Raw genomic sequence first — 19,841 nt, 5'->3', positions numbered from 1 at the left:
ACCTCAACCCCACTCTATGACAGAAAATTCACCAATTACGTGTAGGGGATATTCACAAGTAGGTCTATGGGTGCTGTTACAATCCCACTCATTTTTAGAAAGAAATTTAATTCTCCAGTAATAACTGAGACACATAGACCTTTGGATGTAACAAGTTAACTAAAAGTACACTGATTTCCTGGGACAGCTCTAAATACTACACATGGACTCGTTGTCTCCAGCTGTGAGCATATTACACCTGCTTCCCAAATGAACAATCCTGGGCCTCCCTTTAATTTTTGACAGCCACATCATTTGTGCCTGACGTTAGGCAAAATTCTGAACCAATCACATGACTATATTCACTTACCTCATGTTAAAGACACAGTCCAAAAGCATAAAAGTCTGATGTAACTGGACATTAGTATCAATGCAAAACTGCAGTTTCTGACTGATTTATCACATTATGTGTCACTTATTCCTTTCTCCCATGCTTCCAAATTGTAATAGAGTAATTAATGCACAGAAGGAGCCCATTCAGCTTTTTGTCCTCATGACAGCTCTGCATAGAGCGATCCAGTGAGTTCCATTCACCCTCTCTGTCCCTGAAGCCCTGTGTTGTTGTTGTATGTCTGTGGAACCAATAACTGATAGCTTGTAGAACAGTCCCTCCCAAGCCTTCTCCACTTCCTTCATTGTTAATATCTACATTGTAAAAGTGTCTAACACTTTACATTTACAAGTACACCCCCTCACACTACCACCAAAGTCTCTGACTTCATTATCCAGGTGGTCTGGAGGTTGCACAACTTTTTTGCAGAATGCATTCTCTTTGGACTTGGAAGATTGTTTGATCTTTAGCCTGAGGACTATCAACCCTGATTCTGATTGTCTATAAATCATTACTCCACTAGAAGATCTTATTTTGCAAGATCTTATTCTGAGGAGGATGTTGTTCCCCATAAACCCAGTGAGTTATTCCATTACCTTATCTGGAGGACTCTTAATAACTGGAATTCAACTCAGGCAGTTGCCCTGTAACTGGCTGGAGGACTATTCATCTAATGGACTTCCATCATGGAAGATGGCTGTCTGGTTTCAATAGGTATTTACCTCTGTGCAGTATCTCAGATTTTCAGATCGGGCAACTTTTTCTTTTTGACCATGTCCTAAATTGTGGACATTAATTTGGCTTTCATGAAGTCCCATGCCGCTCATCTCTATGTTATTCAACTAACTCTTGATTCTCAATCTGCTGTTAACATCTGTGTTGAAACATGTAAGCTCTTTATTTCAACTTGTTGAATAAGTTGGAGGTCTTCATTCACCCTTTGTGAATATCTTCCTGGTAAACCAGGTACCTGAGGATTGCTGTTATTTTCACATTATCTTTGTCAACTCTTCTTTGAAAGCCAAAGGATTGAAATGATACAATGGTGTATCAGCTCCATACCTGACAATAAAATTAAATCCACTGTATCAATGTGTTCAGTGGGTTGTTTTGCTTTCAGGACAACTTTGTTTGAATATTTCTCAATGAGATCAAATGGGTTTAATTGATCTTTCTTGTTCTTATAATTTGCTTTTTTTGGCAAATATTTCCGATTTTGTTTTCTGATGAAAGGACAATATTTTGACCAGTCCTCAAAAGTCACAGGCTTTCTTCATTTTGATAGTGTGAAACAGTTCTCTTATGCCAATATAGGTAACCATTTTAGTTTCCATCACAATTCGAGGAATCCCAATTAAATCCTCTACCAGTTGCTCCTTTTCTGGGTTGGTCAATAATGGTTTGTTTATAAACCAGTTACTCTATTGAAACTTGTCAAATTCTTTCTCTGCCACGAGGGTGTGGAGTTAAAGCAATGGATGAAAGCTCAAAAATGAGGAGCTGTTGATTTTTTTGAAAATACATATGTATTTCTAATGCCCTTTCTCTTGTAGAGTTACTTATAGCATGCTTTTAATCTCTGGAGCTATTCCACGTGGATTATTGAGTTTCATTTGTGTAGGAGATAACTTCTTCTCTAGCTGTGATTTTAGCCTGATAGGGGAATGACACTCATTTCTGTATCAAGTTTAAAGTTAATGAGATATCCATTGATCCAAACATATTCAATTAGCTTAGGTCAGTTGAATCATTGATTTCCCCACGGATACTTTAATTATCTTTCTCAGTGGAGGAAATTGTTGCATTAGCCTCTTTGTATAGTAAATATTTGACTTTTTCCAGCTCTGAAACTCCATTCTACTTTGGCACATCTTCGGCAAGGGACCTATAGATTTTTCGACGTAGAATTCTTTTGTGATTTTGTCTTTTGTCAGCTGGGCACTGTTTGTCAGTGCTGACACTGATTTTAGCAACTGCTGATGGTTTACTCTTTGTGAGAGCTTGTGTCTACACAGTGTGTCTTACAAAGTGAAAAGGTTCAGTTGGTCTCCTGTGATATGATTCTCCTTGTCCCCTCAGAATTTGTCTCAGTATCTTCCTGATTTCTGCTTCCAGCACATAATCAATGGCTTTCTCCAAATTCAAATCACTGGACAGTAATAAATCTGACAAAAACTCATCAATAATGCCAACAACAATTCGGTCTCTTATTAATTCTGATTTCAAAGCTCCATTGTCACAATCCTCTGCTAATCTGTAGAGGTCATTAATGAAGTGATCTACCACTTACACTGGATGCTGAACTCTTCTGGTAATTCTGCCCTGACAAGAATTTTCTTTATTCTCAGTTTAAAGTAATTATTTAAAGTTGTTTGAATCTGTTCAAACGTACGTCTGCCTTCTTTTATATTTTTGTGACTTATAACATCATCTGTTGTCAGTCCTGTTCAATGCAGTAGAGTATTCACTTGTTCAGTTTGAGATTTAGTAGTTAATTCTGAAGCAATTTTATGTTGTAAGAACTACTTCCTCAGTGAAGTTTAAGCCTGTGTTCTCTTTAGCCCATCTCTGACATTATATCTTTGAGGTAGGATTATTTCTTCTGCCGTAGAGAGAGTCATAGAGGACGGAAACTGACCTTTGGTCCAACTCATCCATGCTGACCAGATACCTTACATTAATCTAGTCCCACTTATAGAATCATAAAGTCATACACATTGGCCCAACCAGTCCATGCTGAACATAATCCCAAACTAAACTAATCCCACCTGCCTGCTCCTGGCCCATAGCCCTCTAAACAGTTTCTATTTGTGTGCCCATCCAGATGCCTTTTAAATATTGTAATTGTACCAGCCTCGACCACTTCCTCTGGCAGCTCATTCCATATAAGCACCATCGTCTATATGAAAAAGTTGCCCCTGAGGTCCCTTTTAAATCTTTCCCTTCTCACCTTAAACCTATAGACTCTAGTTTTGGACTCCGCAATCCTGTGGACAAGACCTTGGCTATTCACCCTATCCATGGCCCTCATGATTTTGTAAACCTCTAGAAGGTCACCCCTCAGCCTTCGACCTTCCAGGGAAAGTAGCCGCAGCCTATTCAGCCCCTCCCTATAGCTCAAACCCTCCAACCATGGCAACATCCTTGTAAATCTTTTCTGAACCCTTTTAAGTTTTGCAACATCTTTCTTATAGCAGGTAGACTAGTTTAAAATGTATTAAATCTATCTTAAATTTGCAGCATTTCATTGCTGTTTGTAAGGTGCTGTTTTTTAAGCTTTTAACATCGAACCATTTCAATGTCTTTTTAACTCTCATATGTTCAAGTCTCTTCAAACTTTTAAGCTCTATTATAACAATGATTCTTTCTAATCTAATCTTTCTAATAAAGCTTCAGGGCTGTTAAATAGCAATACTGTATCCCTGTACTGCTTGCTGGGGGCTTTCCTGCTTTTTGTATAATACAAACAGTGGTTTGCAACCTCTTGCAGTTAAAATGGAGGGCTTGCTACCTTCCACGCCTTAGGTAGTTTTTCTACTACTTCCTTGTTAAAATGATTTCCTGCCTATCTTTTATGGTTTAATACGCAAAGCATGTCTCTGTTCCAATACTTGAAATAAACCTATGTGGTTGTAGGCTTATTATTTAAAATTATTTCCTAATGTTATTGAAATCTTAAAACCATCTAATGTTCTTATTCTGTCAGATGTCTCCCTCTAAATCTTTTCATTTTCCCTTTTATCGATGTAATTCTGCTGTACAGCTTTCCCAGTGCTGCAGATTGACGTTATTTATTTACTGATCCTCCCCCTCACCATTATAGCCATGCCCTGTCCTGTGCACTTACTGTGATGGTAACACTTGCTGTCGATGGTAACACTTACTGTCAATTGTAAGTGCTCCTCTTTGTCTATTTTTTTTTCCCCCTATCTAGTTCTTTGAACCATTATTTTCTTTTCTTTTAACTTTTCACCTTATTCATGAAGTTCTGAAATGGTTACTTTCCAGCCAAATCTTGAATCAGGACTAGGCCTACAGACCTTCCTTCTCTAAGGACTTTGTTTGTCTTACTAGCCCACTATGTCCCCCTTGCACCCGCTTTGAGGTGAACACATCCTTCTGGAGTGCTACTTTTTTTCACTTGCTGTTCCATCCACAATTTCTGCAGACTGCTTCTGTTACTGAGTGCCTGAGTATTCTTAAAGGAGTAATGTTCTCACACATCTTCCCAAGTCAACTAGATACTTTTCACCATTGATACCTTGAGTTATTTAAGCAATGAACTTGACTGCTGATCACTATGTGTGGAACCAACCTTTGGCAGTTTGTCGGTAGGATTAAACTCTGCCACCAATCCTCCTTTCTGTAGGAGACCTGCTTGTAGATGAAACACTCACAAATTTTAACAAGAAAAGGCACTTGCCTTAAAAACAACATACAGCTTTTTGTATGATGGTGATCGTGCCTAATGTAACTTCTCCAATTCCTATTACTAACAGGAGGCAGAGATAATCTCTGACCTCTGACCCCATCAAGATCTAGAACTGGACTTCCTCCTCTGCCCAGGACCCTTTGATATCATCAGCTTGTGTGGAGCCTAATGCAGTCTATACCATTAGGCTTTCAGAACAATTACTTGGCACCATACGTTACGAAGGATGTTTTAGCCCTGGAGGGAGTTCAACCCTGGTTTACAAGGATGATATCTGGACTTCAGGGGTTAAGTTAGAGATTAGACAAATTAGGCCTTTATTCTATAGAATTTAGAAGGTTAAGAGCTGACCTAATCGAGGCTTTCAGGATGTTAACAGGGAAGTAGAGGGTAGATAACAATAAACCATTTCCTTTGGCTGAAGATTCTAGAATCAGAGGGCGTAGTCTAAGAATAGGCCATTCAGGAGAGATGTTAGAAAGCACTCCTACATGCAAAGAGAATTGGAGGTTTGGAAGTCTATTCCTCAAACAGTGGTTGATGCCATGTCAGAGCTGAAAATATGTTGCTGGAAAAGCGCAGCAGGTCAGGCAGCATCCAAGGAGCAGGAGAATCGACGTTTCGGGCATGAGCCATTCCTGAAGAAGGGCTCATGCCCCAAAACGTCGATTCTCCTGCTCCTTGGATGCTGCCTGACCTGCTGCGCTTTTCCAGCAACACATTTTCAGCTCTGATCTCCAGCATCCGCAGTCCTCACTTTCTCCTTGATGCCATGTCAATTGTTTAAATGTGAGACTGGCAAATTTTTATTAAGCAATGGTATTAAGGGATATGGTCCAAGGCAGGCGTATGGAGCTAGGTCACATCAGCTTTGATGTTAGTGAATAGGGAAGCAGGCTCAATGGGCTGAATGGCCTAGTCCTGTGCCTATGATCCTACTTAATACAATACCCCTGCAAATTTATTATAGAGCCATAGGATTGGGCTTTATAGTTGTTGCAAAGTGAGGTCCACTCACTCCTGACTCCTGGTCTTTGTAGTTTGGACGGCCAGTTAGTGGAGGGCTCTGTGGCCAATTAGGAATCTACATGGAGCCCGGGCGGAAGAGGGATTAAGACAGGGAGTAGGAAATCAGTCCCAGCCATCACTTTTCTGTTGTGCCCTCGGTCACATTGGAAAGTTTCATTTCATTGTGTTTAGTGTCAGAAACAGGAGGAGACCCACTCACCCGCTCGATCCTATTCCACATTTAATTAGATCCTGACGGATCTGTAGATTAACTCTATCGCCATTTCCCTGAATAACGTCACCTAATTAAGATCCAATCCAAAACAATCTTCAAGATAACCTTGCTCATGCTGTAGCTGACCAAACCAGGTAGGTATGTATACCTTCTTTCTGAATTTTGTGTGTTTTTGTGTTGAATATGTCTGCAAGGCCCTCTCATCGCTTTCTTTCGGTGATATAAATGTTCCTGGTTGATTCAGCCTAGGAGTTGAAAAGATTGCTGGATGTTTGTCGATTTTTCTTTAAAGGACTTTTTGATCAATTCTTTAGAATCGCCTGACGAGACGTCTGTAGAGCATGAATCTGAAGATGATCTAAGTGCCTCAAGGACCTCTCTTGAGAGACAATCACCCCATCGTGGCAATACCACAATGCACGTTTGCTGGCACAGAAATACTAGTGTTTCAATGGTGGATTATAGCATTGCTGTGGAGGTATATGCCATCTCAAAATAAAACTGTACATCTGACTCTCTTGCCAGTGTGGCACATACAGATTTCTATATTGATTAATACAATTCAATGAATTCCATGGCCATTAAATAAATCCTGTCTCCAACACTCTGCCTTCAAAGTTCTGATGAGCAATGAGTTTCAGGCTTAAAATTCTGGGTTGGAACTTTGATTTAATAGAAGTGTTCAAAAAAAGGCAGGAGGGTTGGTGACACAGCTTTAAAGTTATTGGCAAAAGAAGCAGAGGAATGCATGAGAAATATCTGCATGCAGTGAGTTACTGTGATCCAACATGTGCTTTCTGAATGGAAGCAGGTTCATGAGGTCATTTCAGAAAGGAATTGGATAAATACCTGGTTAGGAAAGATGCAAGGCCCCAGGGAAAGGACAGGGAGTAGGTCTAAGGTAATAGCTATTCAAAGGAGCCAGCGCATGCTTGATGATTTGGAGGCCGCTTCCTGTACTGAAATGCATGATTCTCCAAAACTCCTCAGCGCTGTCATCCACCATCAGATTCCTGCTGAGGTTAACAGACAAGGAACAGCTTGTAAGAATTTTCCAGCCAAGAATTTTGTGTTATTTTTAAAATAGATGTTTCCTTTTGTTTTGCTTGAATTGGCTTCTGAGGAAACTTGTGTTGACCAGACAACACCCATCGTGTGGCAACAATCAGCTCAAAATACTTGAACAGTGATGATGCACTAGTATGGAAGGATCATTGATAAAGTTTCAAACATTCTAAAAATAAGTCACAGAAACTGAACTGGACCAGTCATAAAAATACTGTGGTTTGAGAATAGGTCAGAGGTTTGGAAAATTGTGGTGAATAACTCACCTCATGACTCCCCATAGCCTGGTCACCTGGAACAAGTCAGGAGTTGCCTGAATAAATGCAGCTCTAACAACACTCCAGAGGCTAAGCACCAGACAGGACACAGCAACCCAGATGATTCAACACCATGAAACCATCCACCACCTTAAACGTTCACTCCCCAATCATCAACACGCAGTGATAGCAATGCACTTCAGCAACTCATACCAGCTCCTTTGGCAGCACCTTCCAAATCTGCAACCTCTACTAACTAGAAGGATAACAGCAGTAGATGCATGGGAACAACATTACCTTTGGGGTGGCATGGTGACTCAGTGGTTAGTACTAATGCCTTATAGTGCCAGGGACCTGAGTTCAATTCCTGCTTCAGGTGATTATCTGTGTGGGTTTCCTATGGGTGCTCCAGTTTCCTCCCACAATATGAAGCAGTGCAGGTTAGGTGGATTGGCCGTGCTAAATTTCCCAGAGTGTCCAGGGATGTGCAGACTAGATGGATTAGCCACAGGAGTCACAAGGCTACAGAGAGAAGGTAAGGGCTGTGACTGGGTGGGGTGCTCTTCAGAGAGTCGGTGTGGACTTAATGGGTCCTCTCCAGCAAGCATGTCTTCCTGACTTGGAACTGTATCAGTGTGACTAAGTCAACCTCCTGTAACTCCCGATCTGCACTGTTGGTGTACAGACACCACAAGGACTGCAATGGTTCAGGAAGGCAGCTCACCAGGAAGGCTCATTCTCTGTTCCAATTAGAGGTGGGCAACACATGCTTGCTTTGCAAGTAATACCCACATTCCTGGAATGAGCCAAAAAAAAGCTTTATTATTTGTCAGAATTTTAATAAACCCTACAGTTATTAATCCTAGGGTTGAAATTGTCTGACACAGAACTTAAGGTGATTTTGAAAATTATCAGGAGTAGCTTGGAAGAAAGAAATTAATACAGCATATGAGTGAAATAAATATATTATGGCATGGCTTGCGAGACATTAAACATTGCAGTTGACCAATACTCTTAGAGTTTACATAAATGCAAAATGGTACACATACCGGAAATCTGAAATAAAAATAAAAGTTGCTTGAAATGCTCAGTGGGTCAAGTGGAATCTGTGGAAAGAAATATTGTTAACATTTCAGGTTGTGATGACTCTTTGAAAAGTTGTTAACACTGTCAACCTCAAACCACTTTAGTGTGTTGGTGTGGGAATTTTTGTCTAAATATGGTCAATTCCTCCTTCCTTTGATTTTGTTTTCACTCTTGGGTTTGATCTATTAGAGCCCCATTTGGTCTTTCAGTCTAAGAGCGTTGTAGCTCCATTGTGGTGACAGGCCTTTCCTGATCATCTCAGCCTGAAACATTAACTGCGTTCCACCCACCAGATGCTGCCAGACCTGTTGAAAATTTTCAGCATTTTGTTTCATTGTTTAGGATTTACATATGTGCAGTTAGAGAGGAGGGTATTGAGGGCATTTTGTTTTACCAGTTTGAGTGTGGAGCACTCATGCATCCTCAAGACTTCAGTTTGTTTTTGTCTGAACAAATGTTATTGCCAATTAAACTAGTGTAATATATTTTTTGATTCCAATGTGCTTAGCATTAATAATTGACATCCCAGAGACCAAACAAAGAGTGCAGGTAATAATGAATTTAGCTGGGAGAACCCTCTTGAATAGTTACCTGTCTGAAAAATCTGTGGAATTCAAGATCTGATTGACATAATTTCCCTTCTTTTGGGAAAACATTCTCTTGCTTTCTGGAATCACACTGGTGTACATCCTTTGTGTCACATTTTATTTGTTCTTCCCACACGTTAGCAAAGTTGATCTACCTGCCAAACATCTGAATCTGTTGTACTCTTTAATACCATCTTTCTTTACGGCATCTCCTCCACAGTATTCCACCATTCGTGTTTCTTCTCTTTTCCAGCTAAACCAATATTACTTTAAGAATAATGTGATGACAACTTTAAACAGAGAATATGCTATTTGCAGAATTGGTCATTTTTAAAAGGCTTCTGAAGTACCTATTCCTCACTTAATTATCCCAAATATTGTTCCATTTCTTTCCTATTATCTGGAGAAAAAAAATCTGGCTAAACAGCAGCAACTTGTATTGACATATTTAATGTAAGCACAAGTTCAATTCCCACACCAGCTGAGGTTACCAAGCAGATCCTACCTTCTGAGTCCTCACCTTTTGCCTGAGGTATAGTGACCCTCATGTTAAACTGTTGTTTCTTTCATGAGAAAGTGGGACGATGGTGACTTGGTTTTTACCTTTTATACAACAGGGCATGACACTGAGTCACACAGTGGATATTAGTTCAGACGATCAAATGTTTGGTTCTAGAAGTAGGTTTGGAGCAGCATCTGAAAGTGGGAGAGTGAGGCAAAGAAGTGGAGAGGTTAAAAGAGGAAATAACCAGGTTTAGGGCCTAGGCAAATGAAGGCATGGCCACCAATTTAAAGTTTGGGATGCCCAAGACATCAAAATTGGAGGACTAGAGATATTTCAGAAGTTTCAGGAGGGTTGGAGGAGATTAGAGTTATATGGATGATAGAGTCCTTGATGGGAATTGAAATTGAGGAAAATTTTAAAATCAAGATGATTGCCAAAGTGTAAGGTATAGGGTTAAAATTGTGCAGAATAAGGGAACAGGTGTTGTTTCTGCAAAAGCTTACATTATAAAATTAGGCTGCGCATGCAAATACTAAACAGTAAGAAGCGAAAATAGATAGAATTATCTATGACTAATAGGGCAGAGCCATCGTGGAGCGGGATGTACCAGGCATAGGAAGACAGAAAGAAGCAAAAACAGGTAGAATTATCTCTGACTAATAGGGCAGAGCAATCGTGAAGCAGGATGTACAGGCATAGGAGAAGTGAAAACAGGCCGAATTATCTATGACTAATAGGGCAGAGCGACCGTGTAGCGGATGTACCAGTAACAGGAGAATAGTGTGCCAGTCTCAGGAGGGATGTGGCCAATGGAATTTAGTTTGGCAGGATGATCGCACAAAGTCAGCAAACTATGCCAGGATAGTCACATATAAGGAATGAGCTAAATAAGAGTAAGGGGTGACAGGCTTAGAGTAATGGGAGAAGTAAACAGAGGCGGAGAGAAGTTAGAGCTTGTGATAGGCTATGTGCTCCAGTAAAAGTAACCAATGGGGTGAAAGGGGAGGACCGAGAGATGCAGCTGAATAGCATAAATCAGAATGTAACCCTCAGATCGGGGTGCTTACTCATTAGGCACCCGTTCTTGCAAGTACGTATCAATAAAATTTGCTGCTTCAGAATTTGACTCGGACTGAAATTTATTAATATGTGAGTTTTGTTTCTCACACAAAACATCTTTCTTAAGGCAAAAATATCATGACAGACTCTTAGTCCAAGTATCACACTGCCTTTAAGTATAAACTGTTTTCTGTGCAAATGTATATTCAAGGAGTGCTGCAGTGGGACTTGTTTAGCTCAGTTGGCTGGAAGGCTGGTCTGCAATACAGAGTGATGCTCATAGCACAATTTCAATTCCCATACCAGCTGAGGTTACCAAATGTATATTCAAGTAATATCTGCTGTCTGTCATGCTTAGGTGCTAGACATTATTGCTGGGGGTTTCAAGAGGGGTAATATTTAAAACACTCTTGGCATAACCTTGAATGCCACAAATGTAATGGGAATGTTCCCCATTTAACATTAGGATAGGTATTGGACATTAATTTGCTAATGTTGTAGGTTGACATGTTACAAATCTTTAAGAATACAAATGAGTAACATGGAATTGCTTTTTCTTGTGAAGAGACCTAAACTATATTATAAGTATAATAAATGATATTATAATTATAAATTTAAGGTAATATTCATTAAAATTCCCAATCAGGAAACATCATTTTACTAAAGATTGATGAGAATTTGGAATTCTCATTTGAGAATTTGAGATGAAAAGTATATTTAAGGGGAAGCTGTATGAGCATACAAGGTAGAAATAAAAGAATGGAATAATATGCTGATCAGAGTCAGAGATGAGAAAAGACACTCACATAGAAAGTAAATACGAGTTAAACTAAATGGTCTGATTATGTCCTGTGACTTTGCTAGATAACATTGTTGGTACAAATTTCTAGCCTTGTACATTTGGGGTGGCACAATAGCTAGCACAGCTGCCTCACAGCACCAGGGTCCCAGGTTCAATTCTAGCCTCAGGTGACTGTCTGTGTGGAGTTTGCACACTCTCCCTATGTCTGTGTGGGTTTCCTCCCACAGTCCAAAGATTTGCAGATTTGGGTGAATTGGCCATGCTAAACTGCCCATAGTGTTAGGTAGATTAGTCAGAGGGAAATGGATCTGGGTGGATTACTCCTTAGACATAGGGATTCTGGGTAATCCAAGATGGAGGATGGGAAAAATTTCTGGCTGTAACAGCTGCTCCTTTTTTGAGGTATTTTAGGTGCTGGAGGTGATTTCCTCGAATTCCAGGAGCAGCAATTACTGTTTTCTATGCTGTTGCATTGTTTTGGAACTTTAGAAAACAAAAGTCAAAACAACAGCAGTTTTAAAAGGGAGAAGAACTGACAAAGGAAGCACATGGTGAGGTCAGTGCAGGAGACAGAGAGAGAAAGAAACTGACACCAGAGTGAACCTGCACAGTACTGCCTTTGCTGTTTGAATTCATGTATCACTGGACATCAGAGTGCCTCTGGGAAAATTAACAAATAGTGAAATTCACAACTGATCTTGGAGGAACTGTTTGGGTGAAGTTCACATCACAGAATCAGATAAGTTAATTGTTTTAAGTGGCCTATAGAAAGTTTGCAGTAGTGAGTAGTGTGGGTTCTTTCTTGATTATATGTTTTTTTGAGATATGTCTCTTGATTAATCTTAAAATATAAGCCGTAACTAATAATCTAACCTGGGACAGTGTTTTGTTTAAGAATAAGATGGTGTTATTTTCTGGGTCTGTAGATTGTGAAGTAGCAAAAATGGCCTTTGTGGAGTGATATATGCTTCTTGTCAGATGTGGGAGTTTAAAGAGAGTTTAAGAGTTACTGCAGATTATATCTGCAATAAATGCTGTTGGTTGTGAATCTTATCAGATCGAATGGATCGGTTGAAGAGACAGTTAGAACAATGAGGAATTTGCAACAACAACAGTATGTGATGGATGGCAGTTGTAGGAAGGGGGAAAAGTCTCAGATACAGTCACATAGATGGGTTAACTCCAGGAAAGGTAAGAGAGGTGGACAGCTACTGCAGGAGTCTTTTGTGGATATACCCATTTCAAACAGGAATGCTGCTTTGGAAAATGTAGGGGGTGATGGATTCTCAGGGGAATGTAGCACGAACAGCCAAATTTCTGGTATTGAGACTGGCTGTAATGCAACGAGGGATATGTCAGGTTCCAAGAGATCAATTGTGTTAAGGGATTATCTAGTCCGAGGTACAGACAAACTTTTCTGTGGCCAGCAGTGAAAAATCAGAATGGCGTGTTGCTTCCCTGGTGCCAGGATCAAGGATGTCTCAGAGAGAGTGCAGAATGTTCTCAAGGGGGAGACGGCCAGCAAGAGGTCATTGTCCACATTGGAACCAATGACATAGGAAGGGAAAAGGGTGAGATTCTGAAGGGAGATTACAGAGATTTAGGCAGGAATTTAAAAAGGAGGTCCTTGAGAGCAGTAATATCTGGATTACTCCTGGTGCTACGAGCTAGTGAGGGCAGAAATAGGAGGATAGAGCAGATGAATGCACGGCTGAGGAGCTGGTGTATGGGAGAAGGATTCACATTTTTGGATCATTGGAATCTCTTTTGGGGTAGTAGTGACCTGTACAAGAAGGACGGATTGCACCTAAATTGGAAGGGGACTAATATACTGGCAGGGAAATTTGCTAGAGCTGCTTGGGAGGATTTAAACTAGTAAGGTCGGGGGTGGGGGGAGGGTGACCCAGGGAGATAGTGAGGAAAGAGATCGATCTGAGAGGGTACAGTTGAGAACAGAAGAGAGTCAAACAGTCAGGGCAGGCAGGGACAAGGTAGGACTAATAAATTAAACTGCATTTATTTCAATGCAAGGGGCCTAACGGGGAAGGCAGATGAACTCAGAGCATGGTTACGAACATGGGACTGGGATATCATAGCAATTACAGAAACATGGCTCAGGGATGGGCAGGACTGGCAGCTTAATGTTCCAGGATACAAATGCTACAAGAAGGATAGAAAGGGAGACAAGAGAGGAGGGGGAGTGGCGTTTTTGATAAGGGCTAGCATTACGGCTGTGCTGAGGGAGGATATTCCTTGAAATGCAACCAGGGAAGTTACTTGGGTGGAACTGTGAAATAAGAAAGGGATGATCACCTTATTGGAATTTTATTATAGACCCCCTAATAGTCAGAGGGAAATTGAGAAACAAACTTGTAAGGAGATCTCAGCTATCTGCAAGAATAATAGGATGGCTGTGGTAGGGGATTTTAACTTTCCAAACATAGACTGGGACTGCCATAGTGTTAAGGGTATAGATAGAGAGGAATTTGTTAAGTATGTACAAGAAAATATTCTGATTCAGAATGTGGATGTACCTACTAGAGAACGTGCAAAGCTTGACCTACTCTTGGGAAATAAGGCAGGGCAGGTGACTGAGGTGTCAGTGGGGGAGCACTTTGGGGCAAGCAACCATAATTCTATTAGATTTAAAATAGTGATGGAAAAGGATAGACCAGATCTAAAAGTTGAAGTTCTAAATTGGAGAAAGACTAATTTTGATGGTATTAGGCAAGAACTTTCAAAAGCTGATTGGGGGCAGATGTTTGCAGGTAAAGGGACGGCTGGAAAATGGGAAGCCTTCAGAAATGAGATAACGAGAATCCAGAGAAAGTATATTCCTGTCAGGGTGAAAGGAAAGGCTGGTAGGTATAGGGAATGCTGGATGACTAAGGAAATTGAGGGCTTGGTTAAGAAAAAGAAGGAAGCATATATATGTAAGGTGAATCCTTAGAAGAGTATAAAGGCAGTAGGAGTATACTTAAGAGGGAAATTAGGAGGGCAAAAAGGGGACATGAGATAGCTTTGGCAAATAGAATTAAGGAGAATCCAAAGGGTTTTTACAAATACATGAAGGACAAAAGGGTAACTAAGGAGAGAATAGGGCCCCTCAAAGATCAGCAAGGCGGCCTTGTGTGGAGCCACAGAAAATGGGGGAGATACTGAACGAATATTTTGCATCAGTGTTTACTGTGGAAAAGAATATGGATGATATAGAATGTAGGGAAATAGATGGTGACACCTTGCAAAATGTCCATATTATAGAGGAGGAAGTGCTGGATGTCTTGAAACGCATAAAGGTGGATACATCCCCAGGACCTGATCAGGTATACCCTCGAACTCTGTGGGGAAGCTAGAGAAGTGATTGGTGGGCCTCTTGCTGAGGACAAGCCAGGGAACTATAGACCAGTGAGCCTGACATCAGTGGTGGGCAAGTTGTTAGAGGGAATCCTGAGGGACAGGATGTACATATATTTGGAAAGGTAAGGACTGATTAGGGACAGTCAACATGACTTTGTGCATGGCAAATCATGTCTCACAAACTTGATTGAATTTTTTGAAGAAGTAACAAAGAAGATTGATGAGGGCAGAGTGGTAGATATGATCTATATGGACTTCAGTAAGGCGTTCGACAAGGTTCCCCATGAAACCCTGATTAGCAAGGTTAGATCCTATGGAACACAAGGAGAACTAGCCATTTGGATACAGAACTGGCTCAAAGGTAGAAGACAGAGGGTCGTGGTGGAGGGTTGTTTTTCAGACTGGAGTCCTGTGACCAGTGAAGTGCCACAAGGATCGGTGCTGGGTCCTGTACTTTTTCTCATTTACATAAATGATTTGGATGCGAGCGTAAGAGGTACAGTTATTAGGTTTGCAGATGACACCAAAATTGGAGGTGTAGTGGACAGCGAAGAGGGTTACCTCAGATTACAACAGGATCTTGATCAGATGGGCCAATGGGCTGAGAAGTGGCAGATGGAGTTTAATTTAGATAAATGTGAGGTGCTGCATTTGGGAAAGCAAATCTTAGCAGGACTTATACACTTAATGTTAAGGTCCTAGGGAGTGTTGCTGAACAAAGAGACCTTGGAGTGCAGGTTCATAGCTTCTTGAAAGCGGAGTCGCAGGTAGATAGGATAGTGGAGAATGCGTTTGGTATGCTTTCTATTATTGGTCAGTGTATTGAGTACAGGAGTTGGGAGGTCATGTTGCGGCTGTACAGGACGTTGGTTAGGCCACTGTTGGAATATTGCATGCAATTCTGGTCTCCTTCCTATCAGAAAGATGTTGTGAAACTTGAAAGGGTTCAGAAAAGATTTACAAGGATGTTGCCAGGATTGGAGCATTTGAGCTATAGGGAGAGGCTGTACAGGCTGGGGCTGTTTTCCCTGGAGCGTCGGAGGTTGAGGGGTGACCTTATAGAGGTTTACAAAATCATGAGGGGCATGGATAGGATAAATAGACAAAGTCATTTTCCCTGGGGTGGGAGAGTCCAGAACTAGAGGGCATAGGTTTAGGGTTAGATGGGAGAGATATAAAAGAGACCTAAAGGACAACGTTTTCACACAGAGGGTGGTACGTGTATGGAATGAGCTGTCAGAGGAAGTATTGGAGGCTGGTACAATTACATCACTTAAGAGGCACTTGGATGGGTATATGAATAGGAAGGGTTTGGAGGGATATGGGCTAGGTGCTGACAGGTGGGACTAGATTGGGTTGGTATATCTGGTCGGCATGGACGGGTTGGACCAAAGGGTGTGTTTCCGTGATGTACTCTCTGACTCTATAACACAGATCTGGCAGCTTACATGCAACAAATAATTGATGTGGGCATTTGGAGTCTTGTTCTAAAATAGGATTGTGTTGACATATTGAAATCTTAAAATAAATCCTTAAGGTAAAATTGGTTTGGCTCCTATTTAAAACATTTTATTTTTCAGGCATCCTGTCAAGATCTAACTCTTCTTGGATGTGTTTGTGTGTAAATTATAAATAGGGTTGCCAACTCTGGTTGACCATATTCCTGGAGGTGTTTTTAAATGGCTTCCTGACCATCTCCAACCACAGTCTGAACTGATCAGCCAACATGTGACTCCCAGCCATCCCATGGCCAATCAAAATATGTACCATCTCTTCCTCACGCATTGGATGATTCAGTAAAATGCCACTAAATTTAAGTTCTTGCCCGTTTCCAATGGGTTTTCTTTAAATGAAATTAATAAATGATTTCAAAGAAATGTTTGTCTTACAAAACATTTTTTTTCTCCATTCTGGCAACTTCAGGACAATTCTAGAGTGTTGGCAACCCAATTTGCTACTCCTTTACAAAGCTGTTTGTCTTCTCCTTACTCCTTACATCATTTACAGCCTGTCTTGTCTTCTCTCCCTTTGTTCTCGTTGTCTTTCTGGTGTGATAGAAGAAGTCTCCACTGTTATTGACTCTGCTTCCTCTCTCCCCTCTGGACTGGTCAATAATCACCGGCCTCTTACCATATCTCATGTCTGCTGGTATCGAGTGCAGAGTCTCTCCTTTTATGATTACATCAGGATTATCGAGGTAACAGTAAAAATAAATTAAGCCGGCCAGCTGCCGAGCGCTTGGATTTGGCAAACGGGGGTGCAATTAAATTGCAAAATCTTTTCTTTTGCTGGCTTTTGAAATTTGCTGTAATAGCTTACGCTGTCAAAACACAACTGGAAGCTCAATTACAGGGTCAGGCTGAATTGAAATTGCCTACTAATTAATTTTTGAATTTAACGAGAGGCCAGACATAGGTTTTTGGAAATGCAAGGAATTTAAATTTAGTGGTGGTCCATGAAATGGAAGCAGTATTTTATTTTACGGACTGTTGTTTATTGATATTAATCGTAATTTGCCTGTATAATTCAAAATTTTAGCAATGCAGCAGCTTATATTAATATAGTACTTTGAATGTAATAGGCTACCCCTAGTGCTTCACTAGAGCATTATAAAACAAAGTATCATACCAGGTCACAAAGGATTTTGATCAAAGAAGTAGGTTTCCAAGACGTGCCTTAAAGAAGAAAAGTGAGGTAGAGAAGCTAAAAGATGTAGCAAGCGAGTTCTAGAACATGGCCTTGTATTAAATAATTTATTTAAGTAAGTTACTTGAAGACTCCCACTGACTCACTAAATCACCCCTCATTATAGTTTTTCTCAGACAGTCTAAATTGTTTCTCCAAATATGAAGAACTCTTCAACTCACAGTGGTTAAAAGTTGCAATATTATGAAATTTTAAAATGTTAAGTGCCCTATTTGGTATAAACACATATACAGTAACATACACCATGACCATTGGGCTGTCAGAACCATAAATGAGAAAACAGGATAGCTTCATAAGGATTTCATTATTGTACTGACTTCTGGAAACAACATGTAATGGAACAATGTAATCTAGTTAATAATATCTTTCCTTCAGTTTTCTTCAGTTAAATGTTGTGAAATTGTAAAATCTTACAGCACAAGATCATTCAACTCAAATGTGTCTCTTTGAAAGAGCTATCCAATTAGTTCCATTCCCTTCTTCCTTAATTCTGCAGTTTCCTCTGCTTCACGTATTTATTGAGTCTCCTTTTGAATGCTATTGTTGAATCTTATTTCATTGTCATTTCAGGCAGAACATTCCAGATCATCGTAGCCTAAAAAAGCCTTCTTATCACACCTGTGTTCTTTTGCTATTTATTTTAAACTGCGTCCACTGGTTTTTATCCGTCCTGTCATTGGAATCAATTTACCTCTTTTCTATCATGGCTCCTCATAATTTTGAAGCCCACTGTTAAGTCTTCCATTAATTCTAAAAAGAAACTTCCCAATGAAAGGGTATGCATATATATTTGTTTCCTTTCTATCCCCTCTCGTTGTCCTTAGCTATTTCATAAAACACTGGCAATATCCTGTCAATAAGATGATTGACTGTTAGTGGACACTGGATGGTGAGGGAGAAAATTTGATCTTTCTCCTTCCATTCTTATGAAAACATTAAGATTCCATTCACTAGCTTCCCAAAGCAACAATTATTCAAAATTGAATCTGAGATTTGTATAGCCTTAAATTGTAGACTGTTGTGAGAAAGTGGTTCTCTTCCCAATGAATGCTTGTGCCTTTATTCATAGGGTTGCCAAATCAGCCTGGGCATATTCCTGGAGGTTTCGCTACATGATCCTTCTGCCTTCAACTGCCCCATTCTCTCAATATCACCGAAAGAACTGCAGATCCTGTAAATCATAAACAAAAACAGGAACTGCTGGAAAAGCTCAACAGGTCTAGCAGCATCTGTTCAGAGAAATCAGAGTTAACTTTTTGGGTACAGTGACCCACAATAATACTGTTGGTTACCTGAAATGTTCAATCTCACACACCATTCCTGACCACAACAGTTTACAAATTAATGGACTCATTGTTACCCAATTATTAATCCGAGCCTTTCTTCCATCTACTCCTTGGATAATAGTTTCCTTGAAAGTGGAGTCAGAGGTAGACAGAGTGGTGTAGAAGTTATTTGACACGCTTGCCTTCATTGGCCAGTATATTGAGTTTAGGAGTTGGGAGGTCATGTTGCGGCTGTACAGGACATTGGTGAGGCCACTTTTAGAGTACTGCATTTAATTTAGGTCTCCCTGCTTTAGGAAGATGTTGTTAACCTGAAAGGGTTCAGAAAAGATTTACAAGGATATTGCCAGGATTAGAGGATTTGAGTTAAAAGGGGAGGTTGTATAGGCTGGGATTTTTTTTTCTCCTGGAGTGTCGGAGACTGAGTGACCTTATAGAGGTTTATAAAATCATGAGGGACATGGATAAGGTGAATAGCAAAGTTTTTTTCTCAGTTGAGGCATACGTTTAAGGTGAGGGGGGATGGACTCTATATAACTCTATAACTCTACACAGTTCAAAGATTTTGAGAAGCAAAATTCTATTAGCCCTTTTAGTTTCCTCCTGTGTTTTGCTCAATGCAGTGTCCTAGAGATAAATCTTATAATTCTTGGAGTCTCTAGGGTTTCATAAGTTTGGTAATCTTCATGCCATGACCGTAACACTTGGCAAAATGGTCAAGACTCAAAAAGTTAGCTTTAGACCAGACCGGTTCAAACATTCTAAAACCAAAGCAGCTTTACACCACAGCAAAACCCAACGTAGACCAACTCATAATTGCAGTCTCAAATTCAAGGAGTTACTTGCTCTCAAATTTACTTTCTTGGTTCACTTTTTGTTGGGTAGCTCACATGGTATTTGCTGATAACCATGAAGAAATATAGAGTGATTGAAGATAAAATAGGGGGCGGCACGGTGGCTCAGTGGTTAGCACTGCTGCCTCACAGCACCAGGTTCCCAGGTTCAATTCCAGCCTCGGGCGACTGTCTGTGTAGAGTTTGCACATTCTCCCCGTGTCTGCGTGGGTTTCCTCCGGGTGCTCTGGTT

At 40.4% G+C, this 19,841-nt stretch overlaps 1 protein-coding gene across 2 annotated transcripts in view; it reads left to right on the top strand.

The window, feature by feature from the left end:
• LOC122550504 (FERM, ARHGEF and pleckstrin domain-containing protein 1-like) overlaps positions 1–19,841 on the top strand; it is a 317,640-nt gene that overhangs the window by 288,219 nt on the left and 9,580 nt on the right. For both annotated transcript variants that reach the window (XM_043691327.2, XM_043691326.2), the window contains exon 24: positions 6,360–6,523. In XM_043691327.2, the coding sequence (XP_043547262.1) occupies positions 6,360–6,523 (164 nt within the window). The remainder of the gene's footprint in view (positions 1–6,359; positions 6,524–19,841) is intronic.

The sequence above is a fragment of the Chiloscyllium plagiosum genome, unplaced genomic scaffold (genome assembly GCF_037043375.1).
Source record: "Chiloscyllium plagiosum isolate Xiang-an unplaced genomic scaffold, Cpla_swu_hap1 HiC_scaffold_6, whole genome shotgun sequence".
NCBI classification, from domain to species: Eukaryota; Metazoa; Chordata; class Chondrichthyes; order Orectolobiformes; family Hemiscylliidae; genus Chiloscyllium; species Chiloscyllium plagiosum.
The sequence above is the reverse complement of the archived record's forward strand: the minus strand, read 5'-3'. Positions and strand labels throughout refer to the sequence as shown.